The 18,361-nt window shown below is 43.0% G+C and overlaps 1 protein-coding gene across 1 annotated transcript in view; it reads left to right on the top strand.

Moving 5' to 3' along the window:
• The first annotated feature begins 1,420 nt into the window (after nt 1–1,420).
• Nucleotides 1,421–18,361, top strand: part of CMTM6 (CKLF like MARVEL transmembrane domain containing 6) — a 28,569-nt gene continuing 11,628 nt past the window's right edge. Inside the window, exons 1-3 of the mRNA XM_030205999.1 lie at nt 1,421–1,725; nt 10,100–10,276; nt 12,423–12,521. Coding sequence (XP_030061859.1) covers nt 1,600–1,725; nt 10,100–10,276; nt 12,423–12,521 — 402 coding nt within the window. The 5' untranslated portion in view covers nt 1,421–1,599. The remainder of the gene's footprint in view (nt 1,726–10,099; nt 10,277–12,422; nt 12,522–18,361) is intronic.

The following is an 18,361-nucleotide window of genomic DNA, read 5'->3' as shown; positions in this document are numbered from 1 at the left end:
GATCCATCATTTACAGCCAAGCCACAAGATACCACCGTATCTGCTCTGACCCAGGGGACAGAGACAGACACCTTAAAAGCCTGACTGCATCCTTCAAACAGAAAGGCTACAACCCCAAAACAATCTCCAAAAATATTGCCTCCTCCCTCAAAACACCCAGGGAAAATCTGCTACAGTACAAAGAGAAAAAAACCACAGACAGGATCCCCCTGGTAGTGACATACACGTACGAGGTAAATTTTTGACCCTCGCAGTCACTCATCTAAGTTTTCTTTTTCACCGTTCTTCTAATTTTATTATAGTCTCCTTTTTTTAAAGTTAAACGCTAACATATTTGATTTCCTAATCATTTATCAATATTTATGTGGTAGAATTGTATAAGAGATACAAAACCTATAAAACAGTCCACTTTTTGTAAATGGAAAACATTGCATTCTTATGTATCCGGTGCTCAAAAATTTAACACTCCTATTTTTTTCCTTTTTAATAATTATGACTCAACTACTAGTTTATGATTATATTCATTGTATTTTTCTTTTCTTGTTTCTCTATCACTGTTTGATATATTATAAGTAAAGAGATGTGTTAGTCCACTCTTAAAGGTAATCAATAGAATTCAAACGAAATTAAAACATGGAAAAGAAAAGATGATACCTTTTTTTATTGGACATAACTTAATACATTTCTTGATTAGCTCTTGAAGGTACAGGAAGAATTAGGGGTTACAGAGGATGGGCAGACTGGATGGGTCATATGGTCTTTATCTGCCGTCATGTTTCTAAGGTAAGGAAGCTCAGGTGTTCAACAAACACAATCTTTCCAGACCGGCTACCATCCATAGATCTATTGCCAGGGGCTAGCGCACATGTGTTTAGCCACTCTTCCCTATTTTCCATGTTACCCACCATTCAAAGGTCATACTTTTGAGGATCCGCCTTAGTGTGCCTTAACACAGGTTCAACAACTGGTGGAGACGTTGGGGATCAAAACGATGTTCCCCCTGCACTTGCTTGAAGTACTACCATTCTGGATTAAAGTGTTTTTCTTCTTGCATCTGTAGGTGAGAGAGAATTAGGACAGACTGAGTAGTAAGTGCGGCCCACTTTGTCATTTGACAGGAAACTGCTGGCACCCACCCACGTGTAAGGAAGGAATGAGGGGTGGGGAGAGCCGAGAGCGACGACGAAAGCGAGGAAGACGTGCCCAGCTTCCTACAGCTCGCTTGTTTTTCGCTTCAAACTCGGAATGATTGCTGCGGGGAAGGGGCCACGATTCTACACTTTCGATTTCTGAAGTGACCCGTCCCAACAACCATAGCCGCCTCGTTTCCCAGCTCTGTTTTGGACGTCACGTGGGTGCCAAGGTGCTCTATTAAACCTCCGCCCTGTCCTTGACCTTGAGTGGAATTCGGAGTCAAAGAAGCACCGCCTCCTCCACCCCCTGCTCCTCCTTCTTTGGCATTTCCTTGGAATCCGGCTCCTCCCAGTCCTAGCTTCGCTTTCACTTTCGTTTTGTTTGGTTCAGGAAGAGAGCGGCGGAGGAGAGAGGAGCCACGGAGCAGTGTACCGATCTCTTGTTTTCCACCCCGCACACTTGGCCATGGCTGACGACTCAGTGAACGGCCCCGTGTACAAGGGCACTACTGTCCCCAACCCCAGCACGGGCGACTGCCGCGGTCTCCAAACCCTGGGCCCTCTGCGCCTTGCGTTCAAAGTGCTGCAGCTGGTGAGGTGGGGGGTTGGGCTTTGGGAAATGTTTGCGCCAAGGAGGTATGATTGCGCCTTGGTTTGCACTAACTAAGGTGTGGGACGGGGAGAGAGAGCCCGGCTTTCTTTTGTCTGTTCGGTAAGATTGGGATTGTGACGTAACCACAGAATGGCTACGGTTTGTGTGGGATGGTTGTGGTTCTCCAAGGAGGTTGGACAAAAACAGGAGACTAAGTGAGCCTATCCAGTCCATTGTATGAGCTGAAGCCAGTAGGCGGAGCTTGCCACGGCCTTAGTACACCCAAAACAATAGCAAAAGATTCTTTTGAAATAGGGGACTGACTATGCTGGACAATCTCATCTGTAACAAGTCTAAAGCAGTTTCAGTTGGATAGGCAGTGCCTTTAAAGGTTAAGGAGAAAAGACTTTTTAAACTTACTGGATAACTTTTTAATTGAAAGCTTCCCATATGTAGATATAACTATGAAATAACAATTGAGTATTACTAAAACAGCTTGAAAAATTATTGTAGCTGTTAGAACCAGCGCTTATAAACTCTGTAATTTGTTCTAATTTTTCTACACTGTTCTATACAATACAGATGGCCAGATTTCAGTGAGGATATTCTGTTTCCTAACAGATTTATCTTACCTGTTGTAATCTGCTGTGGGAAGCCTGGTGTTAAAAAGATGACAGGATATATTGAAATTAAATGGATGTATAATTAAACTCGCCTTTCTTTGGGGCACATGGAATCATATTTTAATCTGTTACGTAGAACTTTACATTTAAGATATGCAAATGGATTATTCTGTTTTGAGCATGTTTCAGGGGCAACTAGATTTATAAGTCAAAATAAATAGTTTCATTCAAATCTCTTCTATTTAAAAATAACTAAATGGGCTACAAGCCCCTAATGCAGTCCATTGGTTTTCTTATATTTTGTTCTTGTGATAACTTATACTGTTCCAAAACTGAAAACTCTTTCGCCTATGTTTACTAAAGTGCGCTATAGGTGCATTAGTGTTTTTAACTCGCGTAAATGGTTTACATGCGTTTAATGCTAATGCACCCATAGAAATGTATAGGCGCATTAGCACTGAACACGCCTTAACTTTAAAGTCCTGTTAGAAACGCTAATGCACCTTAGTAAACATGCCCCTTTATCTCTCTCTGGTCGATAATAAAAGTAGCTGATTGTGAACACTATCCACCCTAAAAGGTTGTTTTGTGGCTGTACTTGAGGAATTGTGATATTGAATAAATAAGTGTGTTTGTGTCCATAGTCATGCATCCAAAGTTTATGTAATCTTTTCAAGAAATCCAGTTAATCGTGGAACATAACCACAGAGTCATGGTATGGTCACGTTTTCAATATGGTAATATTAGGGCCCAGCTAAGGAACAGGTTATTTTGAGTTACTCTTCACTGGACCAAACTTGCTTTCCTTATGCCATCATTATCCAGTGGGTAGGCAGTGTCTTAAAAGGTGGAGGATTAAGGATTTTTTTTTAAAACATTTATATGACACATCCCAAAACAAAGTCAGATTCAATGTGGCTTACATTTGAAAATAGTGAGACAGAATAATAGAATTCAGTTATATCATGGGAGCAAGTACCCAAGGATGTGTCTGAAACATTTAACAAAGTTGAGATTAGTATATATACCCAACTGGTCATTTAAAAGTTTGTCCTTTTAATGATGCCACATGTTCATAAACCATAGTCATTTGATTATGACAGTTATTCAAAGATTATCATATGCACACACCAGAACAGGCATCCATCACATTGCAAAAGTAAACAAAAACTTTGTCAGAGTACTTCCAAAATGTAATTTTTATTTTCTTAGTTCCATCTTCCAAAATTCTAGGCAGTAGATGTACAGATCAGCTGGACCCAAACAGTCCAAAACAAGTAAAGTCAGAAACACAGTTTATACCTAATTGTTCAACCACCCTTGGGCTCCACCTTTGGGTTTAAAAAGCAAAACCGGGTGCCTGTAAGGTCTGGATAAACAAATTAAAACAATCAAAATTTAAAGGAGTGGCCTAGTGGTTAGGGTGGTGGACTTTGGTCCTGGGGAACTGAGGAACTGAGTTCAATTCCCAGTTTAGGCATAGGCAGCTCCTTGTGACTCTGGGCAAGTCACTTAACCCTCCATTGCCCCAGGTACAAATAAGTACCTGTATACAATATGTAAGCCACATTGAGCCTGCCATGAGTGGGAAAGCACGGGGTACAAATGTAACAAAAATAAAATATGTAATACATAGTAACATAGATGGCAGTAGATAAAGACCTGTATGGTCCATCAACTCTGCCCAACAATATAAACTCATTAAATATAGTATGAAATGTTACATCATATGTATACCTGTTCTCGATTTATCCTTGCCATTTTTAGGGCATAGACAAATGGTTCCCAAACTTTCTCGGGTGACAACGCCCCTAAGCTACACATTTCCTCTCAAGTCTGCAACCCCTCCTCCTTGGTCCCAAGGAGGTTGGACTAAGAACAATCCCCTCCCCCTGCTTGGGCTGGATGGGTGGGTCCGACCCCGGCTCCCCACGAGGAGGTTGCATTTTGGTTTTTCCCTTGGTTGGCTGGTTCTGTACTTCCCAGGTTGCCCTGGTCAGCTCAGCTCCACCCTCTCCTCTTTCTCCTTTGTTTTCCCTCTCAGCCCACCTTTCCTTCTTATCCATTTTGCTGCTCCTCACACCCTCCCTTCTCAGGATACCTGTCCTGAGAAGGGAGGGTGTGAGCTTGTCACTGGTCCAGTACAGAGCTTGTCACTGGTGAGAGCAGGGATCTCCTGCTGGCACCTCATACTACTACTACTTAACATTTCTAGAGCGCTACTAGGGTTACACAGCGCTGTACAATACTCAGGGCAGGTCTTTGCTGGACGGGGCTGAAGACTCCTGGCAGGCCCAAATTTAGGAACAGGCTATTGCCTAGGGGACTACATTACATAAGTACATAAGTATTGCCATAGTAGGATAGACCAGCCCAGCATCCTGTTTCCAACAGTGGCCAATCCAGGTCACAAATACCTGGCAAGATCCCCAAAAAAGTACAAAACGTTGTATGCTTCTTATCCCAGAAATAGTGGATTTCCCCCAAGTCCAATTTAATAATGGACTATGGACTTTTCCTTTAGGGAGCCGTCCAAACTTTTTTAAAACTCTACTAAGCTAACCGCCTTTACCACATTTTCTGGCAATAAATTCCAGAGTTTGAGTGAAGACAAAAGTTTCTCCGATTTGTTTTAAATTTACCAGATATAAGACATAAGTATCGCCATGCTGGGACAGACCAAGGGTCCATCGAGCCCAGCACCCTGTCTCCGTCAGCGGCCAAAAGAACAAACAATTTGTCCTGCCCATCCCAGAAATAGTGAATTGTTCCCATGTCCATTCAATAACATTCTATGGCCTTTTCCTCCAGGAAGCCGTCCAACCCCTTTTTAAACTCCGCTAAGTTAACCGCCTTAACCACTTTTTCCGGCAACGAATTCCAGAGTCTAACTACGCATTGAGTGAAGAAACATTTCCTCCGATTCGTCTTAAATTTACTACACTGCAGCTTCATTGCATGCCCCCTTGACACAACAGCCCTCGCTCCAGTTTTTTAATTCCCCAACCCCCTCACCTATATTTTCTGCAGAAGCTTTTTTGGCTTCTGGAACAGCTCTTCCATTTTCTTATGGCACCGCGTGACACTTTAGTTTGAACTGCACAGTGCCCTGATTTGTTCACTGTTTTTTAAGTCTTGTCAGAAAAGTGTGGGAGTTTAGGAAGTACACATTTAAATTTATAGAGAAACTAGTAAAAAAGGCCCGTTTCGTAAACAAATGAAACGGGCGCTAGCAAGGCTATAGAGAGAGTGAGAGTGTGTATATGTATGTGTGTGTGTGTGTGTGTGTGTGTGTGTGTGTGTGTCTCTGTGTGAAAGAGAGTGTGCACAGGTAGGGTGAAAATGAAGAGACAGCAGTGAGATTTTACATAGGACAGCTGAACCATTTGAGGCATGTTTGTGTGTCTGTGTGAGAGAGTGTGTATATGTGTGTGGGTGCATGTGTGTGTGAGATACAGACAGTGTAAGTGTGTGTGTGAAAGGGTAGGGTCAGAATGAAGAGACAGCATTATAATTGTATATAGCACAGCACAAACATTTGAGGCAGTTCTTGCCTTATCTCCCCTGCCGCCCCCTCCATACCCAACGATTCGTTCCTTGTCTTCCATCCCCTCTGTGTCCCATGTGTGTGTGTGTGAGAGAGAGAGAGAGGTGCTAGCAGTCCCTGTGATAGTGGCAGGTCAGTTGCTCATTATAGCCAGTTAAGAGTAAGAGTGTGTGTGTATGTGCTGTTTTTTTTTCCTTCCCTCATATGCCCTCCGTGTCCGTTGTTTGTGTGGAGAGCAGAGATCTATATGGTCCTTTTAGCGTTGCTGTTGACGTCGCGTAGCAACTGTTGCTGCTGGTTTTCATTGTTCCGTGATGTCTTATGTCACGTTCCGTCGCTTAGTAACGGGTTCGCTATGTGATTGGTTGAGTGTCATTTGTCCGCCCTCGACGTCATGACGTTTTCCTTGGGGGGGCGGGGCGGGGCCAATACTCATGGGTGAATTCCTGGTTTCACCACCATGCATTTAGAACGTTGGGACTTGTGGAGGCTTTAGAATGTTGGAGGTGTGTTTTATATAGAGAGATACGTAGCATAGGTAGAAAACAGAACTGTTATCAATCTGTGCCATGTATTTCTCTATAAATGTAATGTAAGTCTTGGGGCAAGTTGGGGGTGGGGTGAGTTAGTGCCATGTACTTCTCTATAAATTTAAGTCTTCGGGCAAGTTTAGGAAGGGGAGGTTGGGTATGGGGGAAGAGTTATAGGGTTATGGTTCATGGAGGCTGCCATTGGCTTTCGGGCCTTGCAGTGAAGAGCACTGGACTAAGGGGATGTGTTTTTGGTGATGGGGAAACCAGGGAGGAAGTTAAAGATAAAAAGCACTGAAACTATTGAAAAGTCCAACCTATGCCGGATATTTACATGCTAAAAACCATGTCTGTTTCAAGGGGGTAAAACAGAGACCAAAAGCTGTCTTTTACGGGATACTGTATGGTCTTCCCATTGACCCTGCGCAATCCTCCCTCTCAAAAAGAAATTGTCAGATCAGCACTAGCTAGATTTCCTCGGTTTCTTCCTCTTGGTCCTTGTTTCTCGTTTTCCTTTTCTCTGTACTCAGTCTGATAAACACATGACCCCTCCCTCAACTTAGAGGTGTAGAACTTTGAACCCTGCTGTACTTCAGATATCACAGCTGAAAGCTTTTTTTTTTTTCCTTTTATGACTCACTGTGGTGCTTTTCTCGTTCATGCTTGAACTTTGTGGGGTTTAAAAAAAAATCATTTTGATTTGCATCAGTGAAGCCATCAGGAGGATCTCTGGCATTCAGGCGTGGTGCCCTGCTGGGCTTTCGTTGTCCAAAAGAGACAGTCTGACGATCATCATCTGTACATCTGGAGCTGATGCTCAGCTGTGTCTTTTCATGTGGCACGTTTGCTTTCTGTGACATTTTCTGTCTTCTCTGCCTCATGGCTCAGAGGGTTCATGCTAGAAAGAATTCTGTTGGAAATGGATCTGATGGCAATGCTAACAAAGCTCTCCATCAAATAATAAGGAAGTCCCTCTTAGATCTGGTATCCATGCTTTGATTCACTGTGTTTCCAGGTAACATTGGTGCTGCAAGACTTCAGTAGTATTTTGGTTTCTGGAGTATATTTTGATAGTTCCACCTCAGGTCTGTTCTCTTGAATTTATGTGATTTGTTATTTCATGCCTGCAGTCTGGGAATTGAGAGCATCTTGATGCACTGTCTCTGAAGCTAGTGTTACAAAGTCTTTCAGGGCCTCTGTCTAGAAGATATCTCCACTTTTGAACTCATTGAGAGCACTTTAGTGTTTCGTACGCGCCTCAGTATACTGTAATTACTGATGGAACAAGAATGAAAATACCTTGGGTTGTCGTTTCATATTGTACTGATGATTCCTGTGTGCTTTTCTACATTCCTCCCATCTCTCAGGCATCTGTGGAGCAGAACTGCATCTATACAAGCCAGCTGATACAATGATAAGGTGATCCATATTTGTGGAAGAACACTGGTGCAAGACTTCACACAGGGCAAAGGCTGCACTTCCCATGCATGCCTGCTAGCCAATCAATGGTGCTAGCCCAAGCAGTCTACTGCAATGGAATCTATTCAGGATGCAAAGACCAAATCATAAGAAAATTACAGCGTCAGCACAGAACACAGCAGCCAGACTTGTATACAGAAAAACTCGCTTTGAAAGCACGAAACCACTCCTCCAAAGTCTCCTCTGGCTACCAATAAATGCGCGCATAACCTTCAAGATATGCTCACTCATATTTAAAATTATCTACGGCCTTGCACCGGACTACATGACCGAACTAATTGATATACCTCTAAGAAACACGATGAAATCAGCGAGATCATACCCGACTCTTCACTATCCCAATTGCAAGGGACTGCAGCTAACTTCTTCTATATGGGCACCCAACTCTGGAACTCACTGCCAAAAAAACCTCAAACTCACCGACGACTACCTCAAATTCCGTAAAAACATACCTTGTCAGGAAACTACTTGCGCCAGCACCTACTCACCCCAAAACAACTTAAACATTGCCAAAATAAGCTCAGAAATGAAACAACGATTCTACCCTCATCCACCTACTCTTTCTCACAGACTACTCAAACATAGTCCACGCTTGTTTTGATCTTATTTACTAAGAACTATACTTCAATGAACCCGATCTCTGTAACTGTCTCTTATATTATGTAAGTGTGTGTGTGTATATATATATATATCACTTAACCTTCTATTGCCTTAGGTACAAAATTAGTTTGTGAGCCCTCCAGGGACATAGAAATACCCATTAATTGAATATAACTCATCTTGAGCTACTACTGAAAAAGGATATATATAGTTCTGGGCATAAGTTGTGGATTGGAATTGTGTTTAAAGTTAAAAATGAAATGTATGGTTCACTTGAATGTTGATTCATTTTCAATAAAAAATAGATTTTATATATATATATATTGCTAATATGTCAACCGTGCGATTGGTTGCACTTGGTCATGTCGTGCATTTTGGGCATATGCTTTTCAAAAATTTTTTTTTTTTTTAATGTTCATCCAAACATCCTTTTGAACAAACGCTCAGCATGGATAATTATCCTTCACAACGTGCTATTCAATTAGGAGTGGGCAAGAATGAAAAATTTTTAATCAAATTTAATCGTGGTATTACAAATTTTTATCACATGATTAGTCACAGCTCTGGACTAATTCCCACTGCATGAAAATTCTTTAAACCTGCTGAAAGAATGAAAAATGTCATACAGACACTTCCTTCCCACAGCACATTGCTCCCCCCTCCCCTACAGGTACCTACCTTTCTCCTCTCCTGCTGTAACCTTCCCCTGTATATATACCCAAGTAGCTCACCTTCTGTTGTTATACCTGTTACCCCTGACACACAAACACGCATTTCTCTCATCTCCAGCTGCTGACCCCCCCCCCCCCCTTAGTACAGAAGTCCAGCATCCCCCTCCCCCACCACACACATTTATCTTAACCTTTATCTGGCTCTTCAAAGGGTTTCCAGCAGCGATTCCCGCATGCTACTTATAACTGACACCGATGCCTTCCCTCTGCTATGTTACGCCAAGATGAAATAGGATAGGCAGGGAAGAGAAAGCAATGCTGGGCAATAGACAGGAGTTGAAAATTTTGATCATGATTAAAAAATTGAATCATAGTTAAAAAAAAAAAAGTATTGCATTAATAGTGCACTAAATGCCCATCCCTAATATTATATTTTAACTCAAATAGGTTATACTCTTAGAAGTCCTAATTAAACAACACTGGTGTAGTAAATTTAAAACAAATCGGAGAAAATTTTTCTTCACCCAACGTGTAATTAAACTCTGGAATTCGTTGCCGGAGAAAGTGGTGAAGGCGGTTAGCTTAGCAGAGTTTAAAAAGGGGTTAGACGGTTTCCTAAAGGACAAGTCCATAAACCGCTACTAAACGGACTTGGAAAACTCCAAAATTCCAGGAATAACATGTATAGAATGTTTGTACGTTTGGGAAGCTTGCCAGGTGCCCTTGGCCTGGATTGGCCGCTGTCGTGGACAGGATGCTGGGCTCGATGGACCCTTGGTCTTTTCCCAGTGTGGCATTACTTATGTACTTCTGGATACATTTTGCTTGACTGCTTGTATAAGCCCCTAGAAGTTATTTGTCTGGGGTTCTAATTTCTGTTGGTCTCATGCTAATGTGGTTTTTTTTTGTTTTGTTTCTGCCTAGCTGCTGTCCTTTGTGGCCTTCATCTGTGAGGAGATTGTGGAGTACTGTACCAGTTGTATTGGGCTGTACTTTTTTGAATTTGTGAGCTGCAGTGCTTTCTTGCTGAGCATCCTGGCACTGGTTGTATATTTTACTCGTCTACATGAAAAGGTTGGATTGCAGATGGTAAAGAAATTGGTAAGAAATGCCTGTCTCGGTAGACTTCTACAGCTTAATGTTGATAGCTAAAATTCATCTTTTTATAATTTGGCCTGCTAGTAACAAGAAAAAGTCATTAAGAAAGTTTCCTCATACAATGTGGATAGAGGCTGTTCCGTAGAACATTCCTTTTATGAATGTAATTTTACCAGCAGATAATATATGGACTAGCTTGGTGTCTTGGAGGCTGTGGCTTTGCCCGTGGTGCAAACCCTGGGCCAGACACCTTTCTGAATAACTCCTTGTAGTTAATCACATAAGGGTGATGGTATTTGGACCCCACTAATTTTGGATAGCTACAGTACTGGTTTCACTCAAGTAGCCCAGGAGTATGTACAGTTTGACTCCACCCCTCTTCAGAGGGTCTCGCTATTTAAGCTTGCACCTTTCACTTACACGTACATTGGTCCTGATCGTGACTTTTGTGCTGGTATCTATGTACACCAAGTATTTAGTTCTGAGAAATTTGTGTGCCGGCCACAGAATCCATGATCCTGTCGAAGGGCACACTTACCTGGCAGTTGCCCTCAACAGTTGGCTGTCGTAATGAGACTGACTGCCCTTTAAAGAGGGAGGCACCTCAAAGGGACTTGGGAAAGGGTTCTTTCCTCGGGTTTTATAGGTGGCCTCAGAGTGTCATTACCAGTTCTTGCTGGCAACTGCATTGTTAATTCTTTTTTCCCTAAACTTATAAGTTAGCTTTACCACACTGTGGTGTCTGTGAAAAAGTCTTTTGGTGTGGAGGAGTGGCCTAATGGTTAGTGCAGTGGACTTTGATCCTGGGGAACTGAGTTCGATTCCCACTGCAGCTCCCTGTGACTCTGGGCAAGTCACTTAACCCTCCATTGCCCCTGGTACAAATAAGTACCTGACTATACTATGTAAACCGCTATGAATGTAGTTGCAAAAACCACAGAAAGGCGGTATATCAAGTCACATTTCCCTTGGTAGTTGTATTTGGGAAACACTGTGGGAGGTTTATAAAAAGAATCTGAACATACTGGTGCCTGTAGCTGACTGACGTCATCTAGTTGCTTTAACCTGTCACCAGATAGAGCAGCTTGACATGAAATAAGAAAAACAATTGCAGTGATAACTCTAGTAGGTGAATCTTGTCATAAAGGTGATTAATAAATCTCAATAAATAAATAAAATATATTTTAAACAACTCAAAACAATTATATGTTATACACCAACATATAAATGTTTGTAATGTGAATGAGAGGTATTGTATGAATCAGTGTCCATCAGATGAGACCCATGCAAAACAAAATTAAAACTGGATTTGAGAATTGCATGGCTAAGAGGGGCAGTGCGATACCTATTTGGTCTGTTTGGCCACTCCAACCAATCTGTGGCCCCCTCCCCCAGGCTCTCTAGCTGGTGATGGTGTGTTAGGCAAAATATTGGAAGGGCCATGGCCCCAGTGGCCCATCCCCGAGTGACAAGCTTGGGTTTTATGTTCATGCAGACTAACTGAAGAGTGAACTTTTCAACTTCGTGCTGCTGGCCATATCATGCAACTTGTTTCATTCACATTAAAATACAAGCTTCTAACTAGATTCAGTTCTTAACACTGCTGTAACATGCAGAAGAACTTGGGTTTGATTCTTGCGTAGGTTTGGAGTGCTGTGGAAGCAGCATTCACACCCTCTGAGTTGAGGTAAACTCATTCATTGTGCAACAACAACTAGTGGCTGGATTTAAAAGCCATGATTGCAAGAATCTGGTGCATGGCCTGTTGAAGACCATCTCTGCAGTGATTGGGTGAGAGGATATCGCATTGAGGAGGATATTTATGGAAGAAAAAGCTTAGGTCCAGGCAGCTTTATTGTTGGGTAATTGTGAATAAAGCCTCATGGCATTGAATCCGAGGCTGGTTCTGCTGCTCCCTTGTCTTCCTCCCTCTTCCCCCTGATGTAAGAAGAAAGTCCTGATTGAACTAGATAAAGATACAAAGACTTAAACTAAAATCTCAGCGACGCATCCTTCTGCTTATGTTGCTGAAATGAAAGATAAGAATAGTCTGTCTGGGGGTGGGCAGGGACCAGCGGAAGACAGGGAAATGTTCCATTGTGTCACAGTAAATATGCATTTTCTAACCATTTTCATTATTTTCCACCAGGATTTCTGGTTCAGTTTGTCTGTTGGAGTGTTGTTTCTGTTGGCCTCAATTGTGTTTGCTGCTACCAGTGATCAGACCCCATTGGAACACACGTCAATCGTAAGTGTCCTGTTGCATGCTGAATCCCTGTCTTTTTGATGTACAGCTAACCTTGTCCCTCACTTGTACAAGGCTGCAGCATTCTGGCATGGGATTTTCTGTTTCGCTTCCATTTTTAGGAACTGAAAATGTGGCTCCTTGTATCTGCCTACCCTCCCCAAAAAAATGGGCTGCATATTCCCTTTCCTCCCCTTTCATTTTGCCCCAGGCCACCAGTGAGAGACCCTGCAAAAGGACGACTAGTGCCAACTGGGGCATGAGGAACAGAAGAAGGGGATATCATAGGCTGTGAGATTTTCTCAATTCTCAAGTAATAACAAGGGTAAAGAAATCTGTCCTCCTTCACCGTGCCATAAAAAAACCTGTTTATGGATTTATTTTCTTCAGCATTTTAACTGTCTTATTGAAAAAATATCCTAGATGGCATAGAGCCAGACATATGTAATTTTTAAAACCATACAACACATAATGAACACAATATTCTTATAACATGTTACAGTAGTATCTGTAGATTCAAAGGAAAAAAAGTTTCCTTTTCCTGTTTTCTTATCTTTAATATGTCCTCATTAACCTTCAGGGAAACAATTCTTTAATGCCTGCCTTAAACAATAAGAAATCATCAGAGCAGCGTACCAGCACAGGCACTCTATTGCACCAGATCTGTACAGTCCTGCAGAAAAGCCTAGTCCCCCTTTGTCCTTACTACAAGGGCGGTCCCCATAGCAAATTAGAAGTTAAAGCAAATCGCTAGTTCATTTCTCTCTTAGATTTATTAACGTTATGCCAGTGGTTCTCAAACTGTGGATTAGGAACCCAAATGAGATCACAAAATAGGGGCTGCTCCCCCTTCCTCTGATCCTATGACCTGTGTCCAGCAGCGACAGCACTTCGGCTGTGAGTAGGTGGAGGTTCACAGGCCTTGCCCCTTTCTCCTGTGTGACATTCCTGTTAGACTGGAAACTCATTCAGATCACTGGGGTCTGTGGGCACACATTGACATACAGGACCCTGTGCTGATGGCTTCTACTGTTGCCTCCAAGCTTTTGATAAAGGGGGGAGGAGGGTCTGGTAATTTTAATTTTCATCCTTATTTGAGGTTGCATTAATTCTTAAATGTTAAAATTGGGTCAGATTGGATAAAAGTTTTGGAAGCTTTGTACTAGGAAAAAAGTCCCACCATTTTAGTTTAGAAACGATCACTGAAGTACATTTATTGCCGAGCCACCTGGTAAGGCAGCACTTTGTAGTGCAGCTGTGCATCAGCAGTGCAACTCGCCTCCAGAAACAAATTGACAGGCATTGAGTTCCAGTGCAGATGAAGTTTGAGTCCAGCTACTGGTCTTTCTCACTTCTAAAATGGTTTTGGTTTTGGGGTAGGAGATAATTTGTTCCCTCCCATGCCTTTGGATTCCAGTTCACTCAAGACCAGGGCTGGGATCTGGTGCTATGAGCTTTCATTTACTTGTCTGTCTTTTCCCCTTCTCAATTTACCTGGCCCAGTCATCTCCGCAAGAGTCCTCAGCTGGGTTCATGCACCAGAACACCTTCAGTAAGTTGGCAATCGTAGGTCTTGAATCAGGCCACAAGGTGTCACTGCTCCAAAAGGAATATGATTCTTGCCCCAGAGTCAGTGAACGTTGTCTCCATAGCAGCCCCAGCCAATCGGAACCTGAAACCAAACCAAACCTGGGGTCCTTCTGCCAGGCCACCCCTCAGCTTTGTTGTTTTTAATTTGTTGCATAACAATAACGTTTACCTAAGAGAAAAATTGTAGTGAAAGAGATGATGAAGCAGTAAAGATTTTTTTTTTCCAATTCTGATCCCATTCTTTCTTCAAACTAAGGAGCCCTTTTACTAAGGCGCAGTGAAATCTAGGCTTAGTGTGTTCTAAAGCGGGACTTTCCTGTATGCTAAGCCTGGATTTAACACAGCATTAAAGTAGGGTTTTTTTTTTTTTTTTGAAAGTCGTGCGCTAATGCAGGAACACCTCCAGTTTAGGAGGCGTAAGTTCTTCTGCGTTAACCCAGCATTATCCACTTAGCACATGCCGATCCTAACGCACTAGCTGGATAATGCAGGAGTGTCAGCTCTCCACTCATGCCTCACCCCTCCCAAAATATTGCTAACAGGCAAAATACCACAAAAGGCTTAAAACATGTTTTATGGTAGGCTGTTCTTGCATGCTAACTTTCTGGAAAGGTCTCTTTTAGTACAGGGCGGCAGGGGCGTAGCCAGACTTCCGTGGGAGGGGGGTCCAAAGCCCGAGGGGAGGGGGCACATTTTAGCCCTCCCTCAGCGCCGCCGCCTACCTTCACTTTTGCTGGCGGGGGACCCCACTCCCCGCCAGCCGACGCCCTCTCCGTCCTGCTCCTGCTCTTGTTGCATGCATTGCTGCCGTCGTGCAGGACGTCAGACTCAAAGAACAGAGTTCTGTTCTCTGAGTCTGACGTCGCATGTACAATGTGCAGGACATCAGAAATGCATGCAACAGCAGGAGCAGGATGGAGAGGACGTCGGCTGGCGGGGAGTGGGGTCCCCCGCCAGCAAAAGTGAAGGTAGGCGGGGGCGGGTTCGCCGGGAGGGGGGTCCAGGCCCCCTCAGGCCTCACGTAACTATCCCACTGCAAGGCGGTAAACCCTTAAGTGTTAAAAAAAAAAACACTTCAACAAAAATAGCTAAATTTTATTTTTATAGACAAGTACATTCATTTGGTTATCTCATTATATACAAAATGCTAGTTCATTTGTTTGGAGGATATTGATGGAATTTGTCTCCTGCATACTGTGTAATAACTGTGCAATGTGCTCTTTGCTACCGAACCAGCCATGTTGGGGATCTGAAGGCCAGCACAGACTATCCTGTGCAGTGTGGCTGGTGGGGAACCTAGGCTTTGCCAACCAAGGATGGAGAGCTGCCAGCATTTTTTTAGTGGCATAGTTGGCAGGGAGCCAAGACTTTGCCACCTAATGATATTGAAGAGCGTCTAAAACCAAGATGAGAGACGGGGACCGATGAAAAAGGAAACCTGGATAGACAGGGGAGGCAAGATGGGAGTGAGTGAGGAGTACACATCCCTCCCAGCCACATACATACATACCACTTACACACAAGCCCCAGGAGAAGATGTTGGAAGAGTTGGGGGTCCACAAGGTGCCCTAAAAACAGATAAAATTTCCCCCTCCCAAATAGCTGCAAATGAAAACTCATTGTGTCAGATCCAAAACCTGGTTCCAGCTGGGGAGTAAAAGGAAATTATCAGATCCAAAAATGGGGGTTGGTGGGAGGGAAGGCTGAAAAATCCCATGTGTCTGACTACAAACAAGTGTAATTTTGAATTTAAACAAGAACACAATCCTTATCCATCTGTGTGTGTATTCAGCCGCTGTCCCAGAGCATAGCACCATTCTGTTATGTGGTGACATCGCAGCACAGCTCTGCAGCCTTCTGTGATGAAATCATGTCAGATGAGAACATTTTTACATACAAAGCAAGCAGACATTTTCATTTTTGAACTAGATAGAAGTATTTAATTTAGATTATTTTTATTTAAAACCCAATGTACATTCCAACATTTTGATCGAACAAGTTGAGCTTCAGCCGAGCTTTGTTGAAGCTGCCGGTGGTGGCGCTGGGCGGGATGGTGTTTCTGGCCAACTCAGGGGCCTTTCTTCTTTTGATAAATTTCCTCATGAGAGACTCCTGAAAAAATGTAACGAGTCATGGAATGGGAGGCAAGGTTCTGGTGTGGATTAGGAATTGATTATTGGACAGAAAACAAAGGGTAGGGTTAAATGGTCATTTCTCTCAATGGAGGAGGGTGAACAGTGGTGTGCCATAGGGATCTGTATCGGGACCGGTGCTATTTAACATGTTTATAAATGATATGGAAATCAGAATGATAAGAGAGGTAATTAAATTTGCAGATGATACAAAACTATTCAAGGTTGTTCGGACTGAGAAATATTGCAGGAAGTCTGGGAATCCAAATGGCAGATGAAATTTAATGTAGACAAATGCAAGGTGATGCACATTGGAGAGAATAATCTGAATCGGTTACCTGATGCTAGCGTCCACCTTGGGTGTCAGCACTCAAAAGATCTAGGTGTTGTTGTAGATAATACACTGAAATATTCTGCTCAGTATGCGGTGGCGGCCAAAAAAGCAAACAGGATGCTAGGAATTATTAGGAAAGGGATGGTAAATAAGGCAAAAAATACTATAATGCCTTTGTATCGCTCCATGGTAATGTCCTCACCTTGAATATTGCGTTCAGTTCTGGTCACCATATCTCAAAAAAAGATATAGCGGAATTAGAAAAGCCTCAAAGAAGTGCGACCAAAATGATAAAGGGGATGGAACTGCTCTTGTATGAGGAAAGGCTAAAGTGGTTAGGGCTTTTCAGCTTGGAAAAGAGACAGATGAGGAGAGATACGATTGAGGTCTAAATCCTGAGTGGTGTAGAACGAGTAGAAGTAAAAAGATTTTTTACTCATTCCAAAAGTAAAAAGACTAGGGGACACTTGAGGAAGTTACATGGAAATACTTTTAAAATGAATAGGAAGAAATATTTTTTTCACTCAACGAATAAGTAAGCTCTGTAACTCTACTGGATGATGTGGTAACAGCGGTTAGCATATCTGGGTTTTAAAAAGGTTTGGACAAATTCCTGGAGGAAATGTCCATAGTCTGCTATTGAGACAGACATGGGATGCTACTGCTTGCCCTGGGATTTGTAGTGTGGAATGTTGTCACGATTTGGGTTTTTGCCAGGTACTTGTGACCTGGCTTGGCCATTGTTTTGGAAAACAGGATACTGGGCTAGATGGATCATTGCTCTGACCCAGTATGGCTACTCTTATGTTTTTATAGGGTTACATATAACCCAATACAAGAGTCCTTAGGATTAAAACTCTCTCAAACTTCATGTATGACGTTATTCCTCTAGTGTTAAACAATTCAGCGCAGTGAGAGAAGGGAAAAACAGCTATGCACTACTACCAAGAGACCTACCTCTCTCTACCCAGTCTAGTAGTGAAATAATGGAAAACATTAGCCCTAATTAATTGTTCAGAGGCAAAGGTCAGTGGTCATAGTTCTCCCCCAAACAAGGGGCAGCATTTTTCCACTGTGGAGTGGATGGAGTATTCTTCGTTTACTGATAATCATGGCACAGCTGTCAAGGTGACAGACCTGACTGGCTGGGGTTGCGAACCACTGTCCTAACCCCATGATTTTATGTGTGTTCATGTTAGCCTACTTTTGTGTTCATTGCTTTTGACCTTGCTATCCTGAAGCTGGATGTGTCCTTCACACTGGTAGAGCAGGGCTTGAAAAACCCAGATGCTAAGTTGCCATGGCGACTAAAAAAAAATGGGACCTGGCACCTAGTTTTTTTTTTTTTTTTTTTTTTTTTGCAGCCTTGAATGTATGAATATGCTGGACAGGGCTGTGTAAAGCAAAGTAAGGAGTAGAAGTGAGTCCTTCCTTCTTTGCCACATCCCACTCCCTCCTAAACAGCACTTCCAACGTAGGCGTGCGCAAACACACATCTCCCCAACCTTCTCCGCAGCCTCGGCTAGGTACAGTGCTGATCAGAAGAAGAAGGAAAGAAGAGCAACTGTGTGTCAAGCCACAGCCACCTCTTCTGCAGCCAGTACTGAATGTAAAACTTGAACCATGTTGGGGGAGGAGGTGTGTGTGTGCTGTGGGGGACAGGAGGGAGCAGGATCTAGGGGTGTATGCTATGGGGGTGCGGGGGGCGCTGGATGTCGGCTGAGAGGGAAGAGCTGAGTGTCTGTGCTGTGGGGGCAGGATAGGGAGAGGGCTGTTGGGTCTGTGTT

This window comes from Microcaecilia unicolor, chromosome 1 (assembly GCF_901765095.1).
Source record: "Microcaecilia unicolor chromosome 1, aMicUni1.1, whole genome shotgun sequence".
Lineage (NCBI taxonomy): Eukaryota > Metazoa > Chordata > Amphibia > Gymnophiona > Siphonopidae > Microcaecilia > Microcaecilia unicolor.
Note: the sequence above shows the minus strand (reverse complement) of the source record. Positions and strands in the feature narration are given on the sequence as shown.